General features: G+C 30.4%; 1 protein-coding gene across 2 annotated transcripts in view; it reads right to left on the reverse strand.

Annotated features, from left to right (window-relative positions):
- Nucleotides 1-644: 644 nt before the first annotated feature.
- Nucleotides 645-19,599, reverse strand: part of LOC148300348 (ras-like GTP-binding protein rhoA) — a 198,859-nt gene continuing 179,904 nt past the window's right edge. The window contains exons 4-7 of one of the 2 annotated variants that reach the window (XM_088274936.1): nt 15,884-15,993; nt 13,076-13,210; nt 10,403-10,546; nt 645-6,034 (exon numbers count right to left, since the gene is read on the reverse strand). In XM_088274936.1, coding sequence (XP_088131062.1) covers nt 5,957-6,034; nt 10,403-10,546; nt 13,076-13,210; nt 15,884-15,993 — 467 coding nt within the window. In that variant the 3' untranslated portion in view covers nt 645-5,956. Of the gene's footprint in view, nt 6,038-10,402; nt 10,547-13,075; nt 13,211-15,883; nt 15,994-19,599 lie in introns of both variants that reach the window. The other variant, XM_088274935.1, reaches the window with a different exon arrangement.

The following is a 19,599-nucleotide window of genomic DNA, read 5'->3' on the forward strand; positions in this document are numbered from 1 at the left end:
TATATATATATATATATATATATATATATATATATATATATATATATATATATATATATATATATATATATATATATATATATATATATATATATATATATATATATATATATATATATATATATATATATATATATATATATATATATATATATATATTATATATATATATATATATATATATATATATATATATATATATATATATATATATATATATATATATATATATATATATATATATATATATATATATATATATATATATATATATATATATATGTATTTATATATATAAATATATATATATATATATATATATATACATATATGTATATATATATATATATATATATATATATATATATATATATATATATATATATATATATATATATATATATATATATATATATATATATATATATATATATATATATATATATATATATATATATATATATATATATATATATATATATATATATATATATATATATATATATATATATATATATATATATATATATATATATATATATATATATATATATATATATATATATATATATATATATATATATATATATATATATATATTTATATATATTTGTATTTATATATATGTATATATATTCAATAAAAGCCTACTTTTTAATATGTTGATATACCTGTAAAACCTTTGATAGGTTTTGTCATGTAAATATTTGATAATATGTATGTTATTGAAGAAAAAAATATTATTGATCGTAATTTCTTGGAAAAAAATTACAAATTCGATATAATTTTGACATATCGCTCACTCCTTTTAAGAACGTCATAAATCAAAAAACTTGATTTTTCAGGAGAACGTTTTTAAAGTTTAAAAATATAATACAATGTATTAAAAATAAATATCAAGCCATTTATTGAACTTTTACCTGTGCAACAAATCATTTTAGGTAAATTCTGAAGGTTTTTTCTCCATTTGAAAAATATTTAGGATATTTAAAAAATAATTAAACAATACCTTTTCTTCAAAACGCAAAAACATCACTTTCTGCCCTGTACCGGGTAAATATTATGTGAAAAATATGCCTCTTTTGCTGGGATATTGTACATTTTCTGGGCATTCCGAAAACATGCTCAACTGAAAATTGATTTTTGATGTATGACGTTCTTGAAAGGAGTGAGCGATATGTAATATACGAAAAAAGTTGTAAATTATAATAAATTATTTTAAATTCAGTTTAAAAGATTTGGTAAAATAGAATCTTTTGAAAACGTTATTTTGTTTATTTTACAGATTATGAAAGAAGAAAAAAACAAGTTTTCATAAAAGTCGCCTACGTTAAAACAAAAATTTTGGAGAGAAAAGTTTGCGATTGAAATATTTTCTAGAACATATCCCAATATTACTATATCCATGATTCCGCTACGTAATATTATTTTTACACTCTATAAAAATTATTTATTAGCATTGGTAAGACACACAGAACATTAAATAAATATTTTATATAGTATTTTGTTTATTCAAAATTGGATATCATATTATTTACAATTTTTAAGCATTTTCTAAAAAATAATTCACGTCATATAAACGTTATCATCATAATAAAACCATCGACATTTATATAACAATATTTTTTTATTAATAACATATATTATAAAGGGTCATACTTACTTTATAATAATATGTAACATTTAAAGCTTGTGTTTACAGAATAATACTTTTAAAATCTACGTTCATATTTACAAACAAAAAAACATTTAATAACTCTATATATATCCAAGATCAAATCAACTGTTTATATTTAAAAAAATAATAAAAAATGTTTTATTTTAGATTATAAATAAAATATAATAAAACCCTTATCCGCACCCCAATGGTGCATAGGGCACTGCGTCATATAAACGCAGTGTTATCTTGATCGTTTACACATAAAGGAAAGGTGATCAGCCCTCCGCTTCAGGTACCAGTCCAGGGTAATATTGAATAAATATGACAGTGAAAAAATCACTAATATTTATTTTACCCCCTTTGGGAATCGAACCCGGGACCTCCAGAACGGTAGCCGAGCGTGCTGACCATTACACTACGGAGACGGACTTATGATTATGCGTGTAATAATAACTTGGTTGTTTATTATTATTTAAAATTAAATCCATGTAATTTATTTATAATATACATCTATACAGACAAATTGAATATTATTTTCGACCTATGCACAAACCCATTGTATTGACCATTTTTTTATTGAAAAATCGCATACGCCAGCTAATTGTCGTCTAAATAAAGGTCATTTTGTTTGCAAAGCTATTCTAAAACAAATACACGCATGATCCGGAAAAAACGGATCAAAATTGCACGATATTTTTCCAGATCTTGAATATGTTATATAAAGCAGATTTATTACAACATTTTTTTTCTGACGTTTTATATGTTTTGCCTAAAAAGGGTCTATAATGTGTGATAACTATAGATAAATTTACGTATTTTTGTATTATATTCATTTCAAGCACTTACATTGTGATTTTCCATTATATAACTTACGAAATTATTTGAATTTATGAAAATGTTATTCTGCAAGCTGAAGGACATTTTCAGAAGAAGAGTGAGTACTCCTGATGTTTTAATATATTAACGCAAAATGTATCAACTCATAAATCCAACATAAATATTTGATTTTTTTGAAGACTCACGACTCATAGAAATAGCATATCTGGCAAGAGTCTAGGAGATAGAATAAGGAATAACAGGATAAGAGAAATATGCGAGATCGAAGATGTAGGCAGGTGGGGAAGGCAACGAATGAGACAATGGTATAGGCTTGTGAGGAGAACAGAACCTTCCAGACGTCCTCACACTGGACTGCATGGCCAACCTCAAGGTAGAAGTCTGGAAAGAGATGGATTGACAGCTGGGAATCGACATCGCAGAAGGCTAACAAACAATAGACAACTTAAAAACAGGCCACATGGCCTACACCAAGAAGAAGTAGAAGAAGAAAAAGATTTATTATAAAACAAAGTTCTTTTTTAAGTTGTCACATATTTTCGCTTTAATTTTAAATAAGCGCAACTACGTTGTAATTGTACCATGAGAGATCTTTTAAAATACAAAAATAAAAATAAATTTAAATAAAAAATGTAAAAATCGCATAAGTTTAATATTTGTATTTGTATTTACAAGTAAATGAGTCATTAAAATTATAAGGTACTCTCTAGAAATAAAAAAAACATTTATTTTAGTCATAAACGTAATATTATCTTAATTTAAACAACAATATTCATATCATATTTCTATTCCACAAGCTTTAAAATCTAATTTTAATATAAAACATTATATTTGGATATTGTAAAATTTATTTATATAATTATTTCATTGATCATCTATTAAATATTTTTAGTACACTTTTTTTAAACGAGATATTTATGTATTTAGCTTACAACAAAGCTTAAAATACATGTACCTACAGTTACTTAAAACAAAAAACCATTATTAAATTAACATAAATTAAAATTTTAATACAAAAATAAAGCAATTGTATAAGACCATTTACAGTTGTGCTCGAAACTAGTCGTGTTTACATTAATAAACTCAAAAAGTGGTCTTATACAAATGTTTTATTTTTATATTTAAATAATCATGTTATCTACAGACCTAATGCTAAATCTTTGTTTTCTGTAATTCGAATGAAAAAACTAATTATTTGTTAAATCCGTACTTTATTTATTGAATGTTATGTTTAAGTTCTGACCAAAAAAGTACGTAAAACTCCAGAAACACCATAAAAAAATATTGATAAAAAAAGTTTCTTTCAATAAACATTAATTTACCATTGTTTTTATTAAATTTATTTTATTAGTGGCATAAATAAATATTGGTTTCACATTTTTAGATTCTTCAAGTATCAAATAAAGAAATATCGTTTTTCTATTTGAAAATGTAAAACATACACGATACATACACAATAAACTATCACACATGCGTGACAAACACATAAAAGTTTTGGACTGTTTTTCGTTATATTAGAAATAGTTTTTTTCAGATTATGCATAGTTAAAAATAGAAATAAATGATTTATAATTTATTCACGTATATAATAACATATTCTTTTTTGGTCAAAACGATGAATAGTAATATGTGTGGATAAATTGAATATGGTAAACATTATCATTTAATTCTATAGTAAAACAAAATGTAAAATTATCTGTTGAATCATTATGAATTGAACTATATACAACACCAATGAGTAATTATTATTAATAAGTATGAAAATTGAAGAACTGAAAAAAAAATCTGTTTTTTTTTGTTACTGTAATATTTATGTACATTCTTCAGCTGCGAAAATTCTTATTAAAAAACATATTAACTAAGAGAAAAATAATACCCTAATTAATATTAAAAATTGTTTTTTCAATGGTTATATAAGTTTTTAACTTACATACGTTTTACTTAGTAAATACCACTATTTCTTAAAATCTATTCTGACACGTGTTTTGAGACATTCCGCATCATTTTCAAACACCGTATTTACCGAGTAAAACGTAAATTAAAAATGGATAGATAGTAAGTACCACAAGTGACTGCTGAATCAATTAATGGTTGTATTAGATTAAGCATAATTTATTATTGTAACGATAAGAAAATATTTCGTAACGTGGATAAAACGCTATTGATTTGCGTACAGAGTAGAAGTAATAAAGTATCAAATATTTTAAAGTCTTATAGCATTTTTAAAATGCTGACAGAATAATTTGTCTTGAGAATCAGATAATTCTCCGAGAATAACATCAATATTATAGGAAGTATTTATTGATATTTTATTTTAATATCAGTTCTTCCTAGTTATAAATCTTGGAACCATAGTTTATTTTATTTATTATATACACAGGTCGGTTGATCAGTTCGGGTACATTTCTTAATCCACACAATACGATTTATGACAAGTATGTCTTTTCATAATATATTTTTTAATGAGTGATTTACACAGAGTATTCGAGAGTATTGGAAGTAATAAATCTTGAATCTTGAATCAAAATAAATATTATTTATTACATAATTAAGATATAAAAAATCACTTTATTCCTATTTATAATTCTTTTAATATGTAGTATCATCCATAGCTTTCATAATAAAAAGTTTGATTACCATGCATTTTAGGTCTTAATGAAAATACTATATTTTTACAGTAATCAGTTTACATGGTCATTCAAGCTTAACAGAATCTAAGAGCGATGATCGTCAATATACGGAAAAGCACAGATTCATTTCACTTTAAGGTTAGGTTAAGTTGAATAACGCTCTCCTTTTTTTATGAAATACCACTTAAGTTTTTAAGTCATATTACACAAGTGAACGATGAATGATGAACGAGAGTGTTATATCGTAGTCATACAGGAGAAAGTGACCAAGTGCATTTCTTACAAAAACGTGATCATTGTCTATTTGATATCTAACTAGCTTATTATTGCCCTGAAAAAATTTCAAAGTGATTTAAAACTTGGAAGTATAATGTATCGACTTGTTAAAAATGACTAACTGCATTGATGTTTATTTTCTGGCCAAGCAAAAGTGACTTAAATGGCCCTCCTGAACATTTTACGTTTTGCTAGTTGGTCACTTTCTCCTGTACGGCTACGATATTACCATATAACCATATCACAAACTTTTCATTTTTCATAACATAAACATTTCATATACACAATTAATAGGTTGAGTTGGGTCTGAGTTAGGTTGAGAGTTGGGTAGGTAAACAAGGTCAAGATTCACTCAGAGGTCGAGTTTGCTTCCAATACTCAATCCATTGTATTACAAGCGATTGAAGAGGTCATCGCTCATCGCTCGATCGCCCGCTTCTCGGACGCTTCTACCAGGAGAACACGGGTTTCGGAAGTTTCACGTGGCACGCGCGAGGGCGGTTCACATCTCGTGGCCCGGGGGGGCGGACGAGCTGCTGCCGCCCGCCAGAGATCACATGACGCAGCAACTCTTGGCTCTGCCCTTCAGCTCGGCCTTCAGGTCGCGTTTGCTCTTACTGCGCCCGACCTGCTTCTAGAAAGAAAAAAAAATGCATAATTTTTTTTAATTGATTCATTTATTTAATCGGCAGCTACTTTGTAATCCAATTTTACTTGGTAAATACCTGGTAAACATGTTTTACTAGGTTTTACCAAATTAACTACCAAAATCCAACAAGTCGGTTTTTTGCTGCCAATACAAAATGCATTAATTTTTACTACCACTACCATCACGCCGTTTTCCGCAGGGGTAGGCAGAAAGGATGGAACGCCACACTCTTCTGTCCTGACATACACTCCTCGCCTCCTTCACATCCATACATCTAGTCATACATGCCCTCCGATTACGCAGACTTTTGACACCGCCAGATTTTAGGTTCTGATTGATCTGATCGTGCCAAGTCTTTTTCGGTCGTCCTCGTTCTGTTTTCCTTCGCACATTCGCCACATATATTTTCTCCATGCTATCTATTCGCTCCACATGTCCATACCACCGTAAAGAGCTCTTCCTAATCTTTTCAATTATTCCTTGTTCAGCCTTACATTCCTTTCTAATATCTTCGTTTTAATTTTATTATATTAATTGTTACATTAATTATATTAATAGTTTATTAATATTTACTTTCATTTATTGAATCGGCCGTTACTTTTTAATAATAGCTATCCATTTTTAATCAAAATTTTATTTGGTTAATACCTGGTAAACATGTTTTACAAGGTTTTGACAAATGAACTGCCAAAATCCAACAAGTCGCTACTTTTTTGCTGCGAAAACAATGCATTTATTTTTCATTTCATTAATTGAATCGGCAGTTACTTTGTAACAGCCGTAAACGACCAAATACCGATTAGTCGATTTTTCCAACGTAAATTCAATTAAAGTAATTCAATTAACAACGAAATCCGAGGCTAAAATATGTTTAATAAATGCAATTTTACGTTGGTAAATAAATTTGGTTAGTTAATATTAAAAATCTGTTAAAACTAAAAATAAAATAAAATATTTAATCATTTAAAAAAAAAACGTTGGTAAATAAAGTGTTATGAAATATTGGAAGTTTCGGAAGCTAAGTTCCCATCGTCATCGTAAAAACAAGTGTTTCCTTAATCATTGTAACATGTCTTACCACAAAGTTAATGCCGAAACAAAAAAATAAAATGAAATATTGGTATCAACAAAGTAAAATGATAAACAGTTTTTGAGAATAAGAAAAACGAAACATAAATTTTGTAATTGTAAAACGTCAAAGAATTCCTTTAAAACGATTTTTACTTTAAGTGAGGCCTTGGGAATAAATTTGCATAGTTATATAAGGGTCTAGTGTACAAAATATAACACAAACTGCCGAGAACAGGAGACCCTTTACATTAACACACACAACCCTAATAAATATGTTTCTGTGTTTGCAATATTCTATGGGTATAGTGATGATATTAAAAGGCGATGTTATGGATACTCTCAGAGAATCACTCTAAATCGCTCACTCCTTTCAACAATGTCATAAATCAAAAAACTTGATTTTTCAGAAGATCGTTTTTTTAAGTTTAAGAATATAATAAAATGTATTAAAAATGAATATAAAGCTACTTATTGAAATTTTTACTTGAAACAGATCTTTTTAGGTAAAACCTGAATGGTTTTTCTCCATTTTAAAAAATATTTAGTATATTTAAAAAAATAATTAAACAATATCATTTCTTTAAAATGCAAATACAACACTTTTTGCCCTGTAGCGGGTAAATATTAAGTTAAAATATGCCACTTTTGCTGGTATTTTCTGGGCATTCCAAAAACATGCACAACTAAAAATTTATGATATTTGATATGTGACGTTGTTGAAAAAAGTAAGCGATATATGTTTTATTATTAAACTATTAACATTATATTATCTTACTATTATCATTTAATTTCTTAAAATATATATAAACTGTAATATTAACAAATAAATTTGATAGCTTTTTAATCCTATATATTTATATTAAACAGCCTTGTTAAAATGATTTTTCTTAGTAATATTCTTCCTCTATGGTAAATTATGCATTGGAGTAGGTGAAAAGAAGACGATTTGAGACGATTCCCGAGATTAAGGCAAATGCGATGAAAAAGCTGAAGGACACCACAAAAGAAGCGTTCCAGGACTGTTTTCAAAAGAGGAAACACCGTTGGGATAAGTGTGTGCGTCGGGGAGGTTAATACTGCACTTTGAAGGGAACATAGACATGTAACTTGTAACTAAATAAAACACATTTTGTTTTGTGACGTCAGTCTACGCTTTAATTGAACAGGCCAGTTAGCGTAAATTTCTTGATATGATAAGTATTTTATCATTGGCATCATGTAAATAAGATATCGTTTATACTACAATCCAATTGTGAAATACCATACTAGCTCATTGTTCTTTGAAACGGAAATAAATATAATTTTCAAGGTTCAGATGAAGGGAAATTCAGACCGGTGATATGAAAATTATTTATCCCTTACTTCGCCCCCAATTCTGTCGGCATTGAAATGCCTCTCGGGTTGTCATTTATTGAAACAAAGGATCTGTCAAGAATAACAAAACTGATTTATGTCGGATACTAAAGTATGAATAATGTAAATTCACAAATTACAGTCAAGGGTGTGTTCTTACATACGCAAGAAAACACGGTTTGGGCGGCCGTGTATCCGGCGGGAAATTTCAAATTCAGATTTTTGAACGCTTAGTCGGGTCCATTTTGTATATTGATCAGCACTGAATAAGAAAAAATATATTTATGTATTGATTTATGTATTGATGTCCGCCTCCGTAGTGTAATGGTCAGCACGCTCGGCTACCGTTCTGGAGGACCCGGGTTCGATTCCCAGGGGGGGGGTAAGAATAAATATGAGTGATTTTTTCACTGTAATATTTATTCAATATTACCCTGGACTGGTACTTGAAACGGAGGGCCGATCACCTTTCCTTCATGTGTAAACGATCAAGATAACACTGCGTTTATATGACGCAGTGCCCTATGCACCATTGGGGTGCGGATAAGGGTTTTATTATTATTATTATGTATTGATTTAGCGTTTGTATTATACAACTATAAAAGGTACTATAAGCATTCATCCAAACATATTTTCTAAGTATTCTCAATATTATTAATATTTAAAGCATTTACTTTGAAGATAGTCATTTTTATTTATTTATACTAGTGCACGCTTAACCTCGTAACGCATGTTTGTGCTGAAACCTTTAGTGCATGTTGGTCTTCGGGTCGACCGAAATTCACATGTTTTAAACATTTTGTGTAGTTTTAAGTGTGTAAATGGTGCTATGGTGGTGAAGGGTGGTATTGTTTGCATGCTGTGTTAGTGATTGTCCTGACGAAGAGACGGGTGGACATAAAAATCTCGGTGAGTGGTTATACACTAATAATATTAACATTTAAAAAATAATAATAATAAGTATTTTCATAGACTTAAGTTTTGTACCGACATTTCTTGGAACTGTGTATTACATATGTAGTAAAAAAATTAAAAAATTAAATTTAAAATTAAAATTAAAATTTAGTTTTCCCACCCATATTTTATTTAAATTTACATCCGAAATTTCCATTCGAATAAAATCATACTTGAAAATCTTATCATAACTTACATAAATGTAATTATTTTTATAATACACTACTTAAATTCACCCAATTTATATCCAATTTGTCAGATTTAAAAATAAAATGAAATCATCGTTTTCAACCCCTGTCTTGTTGTGCACATAACATTTCAGAATTTTGTCAAGCCTCGCACCAATCTGATGATATCGGTAACGACAAACCCGGTAACTGGTCAAATAAATTATATGTGAAACAAACTATACATGTTACTTTTCAATATATATCATACTAAGTAAATGTATTTATATACACTAGAATACATGCATATTGAGCAAAAAAAATGCATTTGATTTCATATAAGTTCCCTCGTATAATAATAATATAATAAAACCCTTATCCGCACCCCAATGGTGCATAGGGCACTGCTTCATATAAACGCAGTGTTATCTTGATCGTTTACACATCAGCCCTCCGCTTCAGTTACCAGTCCAGGGTTATATTGAATACATATTACAGTGAAAAAATCACTTTTAATCCCCTGGGAATCGAACCCGGGACCTTCAGAACGGTAGCCGAGCGTGCTGACCATTACACTACGGAGGCGGACAAAATCATTTATTGAATGAATTATTGATTAAACAGTGTTCTTACAAATGTAATAAAATATTATATTCCATTTTTTTTTCAAAATTGTTAACAATTGTTTTTATAATTTCACTTGACATGTATAATTCAAACATAAACGAAAATCCCACAAAGTAACACTGCAATATATTCCTGCCTGTTATCAGGAGCACAGAAGTAGGAGGATAAAATGACTTACCTGTTTTTGAGCGTGGTTCTTGTTAAGTTTTCCTAAAGCGGCGAGGGCGGCCACCTCGAATGCATCTTTCACCCCTTTGACTGAAGTTTTGGCCGACGTCTCCACGTATGTCGTAGCTCCTAACTGTCTACTGACCGCGAGGGCCTGAAAAAGGATAAAACAATATTTTTGTGTTTTAATTATTTTTCTAAAATAGTCAATATAAGTGACCACAAAATAAATGCTATAATTACGTCCATTTTTTTACATTTCAACATCGATAATGATGAATATGGAAGTCTGTTTGCAGGGCTTACGATGAAAACAAAATATGAGGTAAATGCATATTTTTTTGAGTGCTTTAAGTTTGATGGCATTTAAAAGATAATTTTCTGACGAAATCCAGTATTATATGTCTACGGTTTTAGAATAAGTAAACTTTTTTATGTATAATCAGGAATAAAGAACACGAAAAGGGTTGTAAAATATAATAATATTTACTTTGATGTGAGCAGAACAAAGTTCGAACGTGATTTATTTGACGTTTTTTCGAGTACCCGTGGAGTTTTTAATCACTAGTTTGACGTTTTATGAGGGATGAGTCCAACAAGAACAAATCAATACAGCCTGCTGAAAATATTTCACGTAAACAAAATGAAACATATACACAGATATAAATATATATATATATATATATATATATATATATATATATATATATATATATATATATATATATATATATATATATATATATATATATATATATATATATGTATACATATATATATATATATATATATATATATATATATATATATATATATATATATATGTATACATATATATATATATATATATATATATATATATATATATATATATATATATATATATATATATATATATATATATAAATATATATAAATATATATATATATATATATATATATATATATATATATACACATATATATATATATATATATATATATATATATATATATATATATATATATATATAAATATATATGTATGTATATATATATATATATATATATATATATATATATATATATATATATATATATATATATATATAAATATATATATATATATATATATATATATACATATATAAATATTGATTTAACATTTCATTAAAGTTTTACTTGGTAAATATCAATATTTTTTAATATCCTATTGAGACACGTATTTTGCTGCATTCCACACTATTTTCAAATACCGTTTGTAAAACGAAATGATGCTAAATGCGTCAAAACACAATCGATTTTAACTAAAGGTTGTATTTTCCAAGTTTAATATAATTAAAAATGGATACATATTACCACAACGTGACTGCCGAATCAATTGATGAGAAAATATTGATGTTTATTAATTAAGTATAAAAAAATAATTAATCACCACGCCCCGCAGGAGTAGGCAAAGAGAACCTTCGCCTCTTCCACAGAATTCCATCTTTTTTCATATAAAAAAACGATAGATGCTTCGTATTGAGTTAAGACACCCCTTATTTTACCAAAATTTTATGTTTTATGTTTATATATGTATTCATCTAATAAATATTATATTGTATTGTGCTAAAACCCAATTAACCTTGTAAGTGGGATTTAGACTCCAAGGGTTGTACATTCGTCTTAAATTATCTCACTCAGTGAATGAACGAAATCAAACAAAACCTAATTAAGGCCGATCGGTGTCAATAGAAGTCTGGAGGATTTTTCATTTAAAACTTTGAGGGTTGATTTCAAACAGGGGAGCGTAATTTACAACATTTACCGACAAGGTCGTCAAACTCTCACCACAAACCTTGGAGATTGAAGTATTTACCTCACGTTAACTCGTCCAGTACCTCTAATACTCGTATATTTCAAATTTGAAAATCATAGTTATATGTTTCTTTTCAATCTACAGCTAAGGCCTCTGACGTCACGAAAAGTCTACCCTGACAAGGTTTCTCTCTGGGGCTATTCATCTTTATTCATCTCGATCATCCTAACAAGCTTGCTCCGCAGGAATACCGCATCCGATGTACGATTGTTTTCTCTACATTTTATCATGCCTAATTCTCAATTTTCCCCTTCGCATGTTGTTTGGAATGAATACGTTGCGTGCAGTAGTTTGGTAAAACAAAGGTACGTAATATGTTCTTATATTGACATTTCAACAAAAGTGAAGCAGAATATGTGAGTCTGGGTATTTACAAGGCTTTTGACCTGTTATGGGCGGCTTTAATTGATAACTTTACACGTGCAACATTCACAAGTTTTTCCATGATTGAAAACCACACTACTAAAATTCAAATAAAGAACTTCTACATTTATTAATAATCTTATGACATGTGAATTCACTGGGGCCATCTATGGTGGAATTGATCAATACCATGTATCTATGAAAATTTGAGTAATGTAGTTGTCAATCATGGGTGAAATGGTGAATGTTGCACATGTGTAAAGTGATCATTTAACCAGCTTATGATATGTCGTAAGCCTTGTAATTGCCCAGACTTCCATACTCTTCTTTATATATTTTTACATATAAAAAAAAAGACATTAATTATGGGTTTTTTTACAAAATAATTATGCCAGTTTAATAAAAAACATAGAATACGACAGATAAAAACAGTAAAACAGTCCAAAAAGTGTTTAAAAAGTTAAAAAAAATAGTTTATACCTGTTCGCTCGTGACTGGCATCAGATGGTGTTTGGCCAGGAAGTTCTGTATGTCCGGATCTGATCTGAGGTCGCTCCTGCATCCGCACAGTATCACTGGAGAGGCCGGGCAGTGGGCTCTGATCTCCGAGTACCACTGAGAACAAAAATACTCAAATCTTAGTTGACAGAGCGGATATTCTAACATCACTACCGACACGCGTATCCTGAATAAAACTAATTATCACAATAATTTAGGTGTGTCTCCGAATCCATAAGGTAAGGACCTTGCATATATTTAAGAGTCTCTGCTAAATAAAGCTTACTCAAATCAACCATATACACAAGCCTTCGCACATGATGTAACGCATGAATCGTATCACAATAACATACTTGGACTCTTCAATTAATACTTAGACTGACGTCATAACGAAATGTACTTTATTTAGAAGTTTCATGACAAGATGGACCCCAAAAATGTTGAGATGGAGACCTTAGGAGAATCAAAGAGGCGTCTGAAAATCTCAAAAATTATGGTCTGACAACATAGCCGCTGTGGGGGGTAGAAGTTGGCTGCAAATAGCAACTGATTGAAGGAAATGGAAGGATGTGGATGATGAAAGAGGCCTATATCCAGTAGTGGAGGACAAGAAGAAGAAGAAGAGTAATGTTTAGGTGGCTTTCAAAGCAGTTGCATCTTCGACGCACACTTATCTCAATGGTATTGATGATGATTATTGGGATTATTATACGTTCAACTTGACATGGAATACTGAGATCATTAACAATGATTATAAGTCGACATTGATATCGTGGTGTGTTTCTCGTTTCATACAATTTGTCTTTGACTTGAGCTTTGATCTTTCTTCTCTCCCCTTTTCTCCCACTCTTTCTTATTCCAGGTATTTTCACTTACTTCAGCCTTCTTCTTGTGTCCAGTATTGAACAAAGGCTCCCGCTTGGACTTCCACAGTTCCCTGTTGGACGTGTTCTTTTTTCGGCGCAGGCCCGCCACTTTCTTAATTTCATTGGACAATCTTGTCTGGAGTCTACCTATGCTTCTGTATCCTGTTCTAGGCCTCCAGTCAAGCAAATTTTTTTCCATCTATCCTTAGACATACGTGTCACATGACCTGCCCAGTCCCACTTTAGCTACACGATTCTTTGAGCCACTTCGGTTACCTTGGTATGTTCCCTTATCCAAAAATTCATTTTTGATCCGTAATGGGTATGTTTAACATTCTTCTCTCCATTGCTCTTTGTGTTACCTGGAGTTTATGTATAATTCGTTTTTTTAGGGTAAATATCTCGAATCCATATGTGAGCATTGAGAGTACACATGCATCGAATGTTTTCCTTTTCAGATGGATGGAAATATGTGGTATTTTTACAGATTGGAATTTTGTAATTGAAACAGTACAAGTACTTATCTTGTAATATAGTGAAACTATTCTGTTATATTCACAAAAAATAAAGAGTGTTTTTTTTATTTATTAAAACTTGTGTTTTTAAACTGGCAACATTTTTTCTACAGAGTGTCAATTTGACATTAAACAGTTGATTTGTAGTTAGTACTTTTTGCCATTTCACCATAAATAGACTGAATGACCATCGCAAATCGCAGGTTCGGTGAATTGGTCTAAAACAAATTCAGCTTGATCCTCTTTTTAACTCATAAATTTTTTCATCGATGAGGCACATTTTTGGTTAAATGGCCAAGTCTTTGTCGAGACGCCCTTACATCCATTTAAAGTTTCTGTATGGTGTGGTTTATAGGCAGGTGGAATCATTGGTCCATATTTTTTAAAAGCCGTTGCCAGCCAGAATGTTACGGTCAATGGAGAGCGCTATAGAACCATGATTGCTGACTTCGTACCTTAGTTGAATAGCATTGACGTGACAGAGCTGTGGTTTCAACAAAATGGCGCAACACGTGACACTGCGGATGCCACCATCAATTTGTTGCGAGAAATTTAAATTTGTATACCTCTTGGAAAACACCCTATATAAAATAAGAATGACCGAAACGTGATATTACTCGTTTTAAGGACCTAGACTTTACGATCTTTTCATGAATGGCTCATATTGTGTCCGTACTCTTTTGGTCGAACAGTGACTCGTATCCGGACGGAAGCGGAAATTATATTATTTTCTAATAAGAGTGAGTTATTTTCCGACCCTCTCTCTGTTAGGGATGTAAAATTTTTATGGGCGTGTTATTTCCAACCCTGATGTATGGAAGTGAAGCATGGAGTTTTTGGAGTTCATGGAGGCAAAACAAGGATAAAAGTGGACTGAATGCAGTCGAAATGTGATCTCTCAGTGCGGCAAAACCAAGCATGATATAAGGAAAAAATGCAAGGATGCGAAATTATTTTAAAAGCATGAAAATGTGATTTTTATTTTTTTATGACGATTATAATTTGAATCACTTAACTAAGCCTAAGACGGTCGTTAGTCCAGTAAATACCCAGCCTTTCATATTGTTTTCCATCTATGCTGAGATGTCAAAATCTAAAAATAGCCCTTATGTGGGGAAACCCATATTTGTGAGCAAGGATTTGGATACACTCAAAATGTTGTCGTATTACATTCGTAAAATTTATATTTGAAGCACTAACTTTGTGATTTTTCATTTTATAATTGAAACCTAATTTTGTTTTAAAATCACTTTAAAATTTTTATTTTAATTAAGTTATAATAAAATATTTATAGTAATTTTTAAACAAAGTTACATTTTAACTATTATTGTATTTAATTATTTTTTTCTTATTTGTGTTAATCGGGTCGATGTTAGTAGTATCGGGTCAATATTATGTTAGTGACTTACTTTGGTTACGGCGTTCTGCAAGGACTCTGGATCGCTAACAGTGAAGCAGAGAAGGAAGACTCCTGCGTCCTGGTAAGCGAGGGGTCTCACTGTGTCGTACGCCGGGGTCCCTAAAACAAAAATAAATCGTCTATATTCCAATCTGTAAGGAATGTGGGTATGTTGGTGAAACATTGGTGACAACAACATAGCTGCAATCGCGGTCATACCCGCAAAGCCTGGTAAGCGAATTTGGTTTGTAATAGAAGCAGAGGAAGACCGAGGAAAATTTGGCATATCAAGTCAAAATAATCGACGTGTTTGTATGAGGAGATGCACGAATGTGCAGTTTATCTCGATCTTCCTGTCTTCTATTACCAATCACATTCGCCTCATAAATTTGTTTTACTACCCTTTCTTCACTCATTCGATTATGTTAATCGATTAAAAAACCTATGCCTAAACTTTTTTAAACAGCCCCGCATTTTTTCCTTTATCATAAACATTCGGACATCTATCATACAACGTTCCTAAATCCTTAAAAGTATCCATCTACATCCAGCGCTGCAGTCTGCCTATGGGCGTTTGTCCACTACCCGGGATTTCTGGTTTTGAAAAATGAAAACGACTACGACAGTTTAGCGTGATCGAATTTACGCGCAACGTGTTCACGCACCGATCAAGAGCACCGATCCGAAGAAATATGGACAAAAGCACAAGCCAATTAACGTTTTAAAACGCTAACTGACGTGCCGGACGGTAAAATTCCGCGTAATTCCGGGTAGTGGACAAGCGCCCTATGGCGGAGCTTTCACCATAATCACATAATACCGCGGAATTTTTCCCGCCATTCGTTCCGGCCTTCTCTATAAAGTATCTGCTCTGGAGAGAGAATCGCTAATGGATACATCTCGGTCGCTACCTATGCGGGTTACAAACGACCGTATTTGGCCAGAATGGCTCATAGAAAGCCAATGAAACGGGAAGTTTAGACTTTACCGTGGCGGGATTCTGACTTTTCACCGGCGGCCATTACGTTAGCGCGGGAAATCAGTGTCCGAGCGAGGCGTAGTGATGCGAACATCCCTATTTTATAAAATAATCGCAAAAAATCGATGAGAAATTATGAAAATAATAATCTGACGTTTCGGTAAGAATATCGAACGTGGTTATATTCGCTGGAAACAAGAGAAACATTTTTGATATCTCAACTTTGAGGTTTGTCCGATGGATAGTACGGTTTATGAATAAATTTCTTAAGGAAATTCCAATTAATACAAATTGGCCATTTCAATTTTTTTTCAGTATCTTACTAATTTACATTTCGATATCTCAAAAAAAAGAAGTCTGGATATTTACAGGGAATATAAATAGGGTAAAAATAATTGATAAAGAGAATACGTTATATTATTTCTTACTACCCCTGACGTAAAGTGGTATGATGGGTAGTTAGTTAGTTAGTTATTCTATCATTCTTGGCAACCGGTTATAATCTATCGGTTTTCGTCAAAAATCGTATATTCGCATCTCTATTAAGGTTATGTACGAGTTTGACGTCCGCATAAAGGATGTGTTCCCAGATTTAGCGGTGAAATTCGCCATAAACATTCTCGCCTCATTTGGCGAAACGAATCGCTTCCTAATACCGCAAAACTTGAGCCTTTCAAACCCTTTTAACTAATTGGTCCTTAAATGTGGACATCGATAAGATGGAATGAAGAGATTGAAACGTAAAAGAAAATATAGTTTGTTTTCAGATTCAAGGGTAATGAATTCGGATTCAAAGTTATCCAGAAAGGAATATATTTTGATATCTAAGCATCTGATTTCTCTTAATTACAAAATAGAAATCCGTATGTCTTCATAATAAAAATTCTGTAATAGAATTTGTATAGCATTTTATATGTGTAGGCGTCTAGCTACACCGCCAAATTGGCACCGCTGAAAAATACGAATTCGTTACGGAGATTCCCGAACGAAATCAACGATCGCGGCCAACCAAAGAGAAGAGGCCGAGATTCGCCTGCACCGCTTGGTCCTAACGGACGTGTTTATCTAGCTTCACATTTTTACTTCTATATTTCAATCATTTATAAGATTAAGTATTAATAGTAATTATCAATAATAATTGTAGTGTACGAGCTTATATAAATAAACGATCTGTAAGTAAGAATTCTTTAAATATCCTTTTCTGGCTTCCTGTTTAAATAACGCACACACGCACGAGGTGACCGAATATGTAAGATTTCTAGCTATTTCGATAATCATTCAAGTCATTTAATAATTCCAACAGAACTTCACATATTTGAGAATCAAATATTTCAATAACCTTTCTACAGATTAATACAAAGAAAAAACTGTTATATCATTAATCTAGTATAAATAGTAACTCAATCTCCAAGCACAAGAGTTAAGGCTCTTTTTTAGAGAAGCACATCGTAACTAGTATAAGATATGTTAAAAGAAGAAATGTCTAGACAATGAATCAAATTGTGTTTGTATTGTAGTAATATTAAATTAAAAGAATAGATTCAAACAAAACGTACGACATTATTTTTTCCATTATGACAATAAAAAATTCAAGTAAAAGTGTTATTTTTTTGTAAATTCACAATTAATGGATGTCGCTCACTCCTTTCAAGAACGTCATAAATCAAAAATCGTCAATTTTCTGTTGTGTATGTTTTCGGTATGCCAAGAAAATGTACTATATCCCAGCAAAAGAGGCATATTTTTAACTTAATATTTACCCGCTACAGGGCAGAAACTGTAGTTTTTGCATTTTGAAGAAAAGGTTTTGTTTAATTATTTTTTTAAAAATATAATTAATATTTTTCAAATGGAGAAAAAACCTTCAGGTTTTACCTAAAATGATCTGTTGCACAGTAAAAAGTTCAATAAGTGGCTTGATATTTATTTTTAATAAATTGTATTATATTTTAAAACTTTAAAAATGTTCTCCTGAGAATCAAGTTTTTTGATTTATGACGTTCTTGAAAGGAGTAAGCGATGTGTCCTCCGATAAAAAGACATAAATAATGTATGTCTCCTAGTATATGTAAACAAAAAAAAAAAAAAAAAATCTTTAATTCACAAGCATCTCGATAGATGTCGCTACTAACTCACACGGTATGGGCTGTTGGATATTGAATAAATACACATTAAAAACATTTTTTCTTCTTTTAAATCTGTAAAAACATCATTTAAGCTATTTGATTGTGAATGCCCAAAGATGTTGACGTTCCTTTACCACTTTTTTTTCTATTTTATTCAACAAATCGCTCACTCCTTTCAAGAACGTCATAAATCAAAAAACATGATTTTTCAGGAGAACGTTTTTAAAGTTTAAAAATAAAACACAATGTATTAAAAATAAATATCAAGCCACTTATTGAACTTTTTACTGTGCAACAGATCTTTTTAGGTAAAACCTGACCGTTTTTTTTGCATTTGAAAAATATTTAGTACATTTAAAAAAATAATTGAACAATACCTTTTCTTCAAAATGCAAAAACAACACTTTCTGCCCTGTAGCGGGTAAATATTAAATTAAAAATATGCCTCTTTTGCTGGAATATAGTACATTTTCTAGGCATTCCGAAAACATGCACAACTGAAAATTGACGATTTTTGATTTATGACGTTCTTGAAAGGAGTGAGCGAAATGTGCTCGTATTCTCGAATGACGTTAAACGACTGATTTATAGTTAAACGAAATTCTATCAAACGCATCCGGG

This window comes from Brachycentrus maculatus, unplaced genomic scaffold (genome assembly GCF_059751285.1).
Source record: "Brachycentrus maculatus isolate JH-2025_06_01 unplaced genomic scaffold, ASM5975128v1 h1tg000748l, whole genome shotgun sequence".
Taxonomy (NCBI): domain Eukaryota; kingdom Metazoa; phylum Arthropoda; class Insecta; order Trichoptera; family Brachycentridae; genus Brachycentrus; species Brachycentrus maculatus.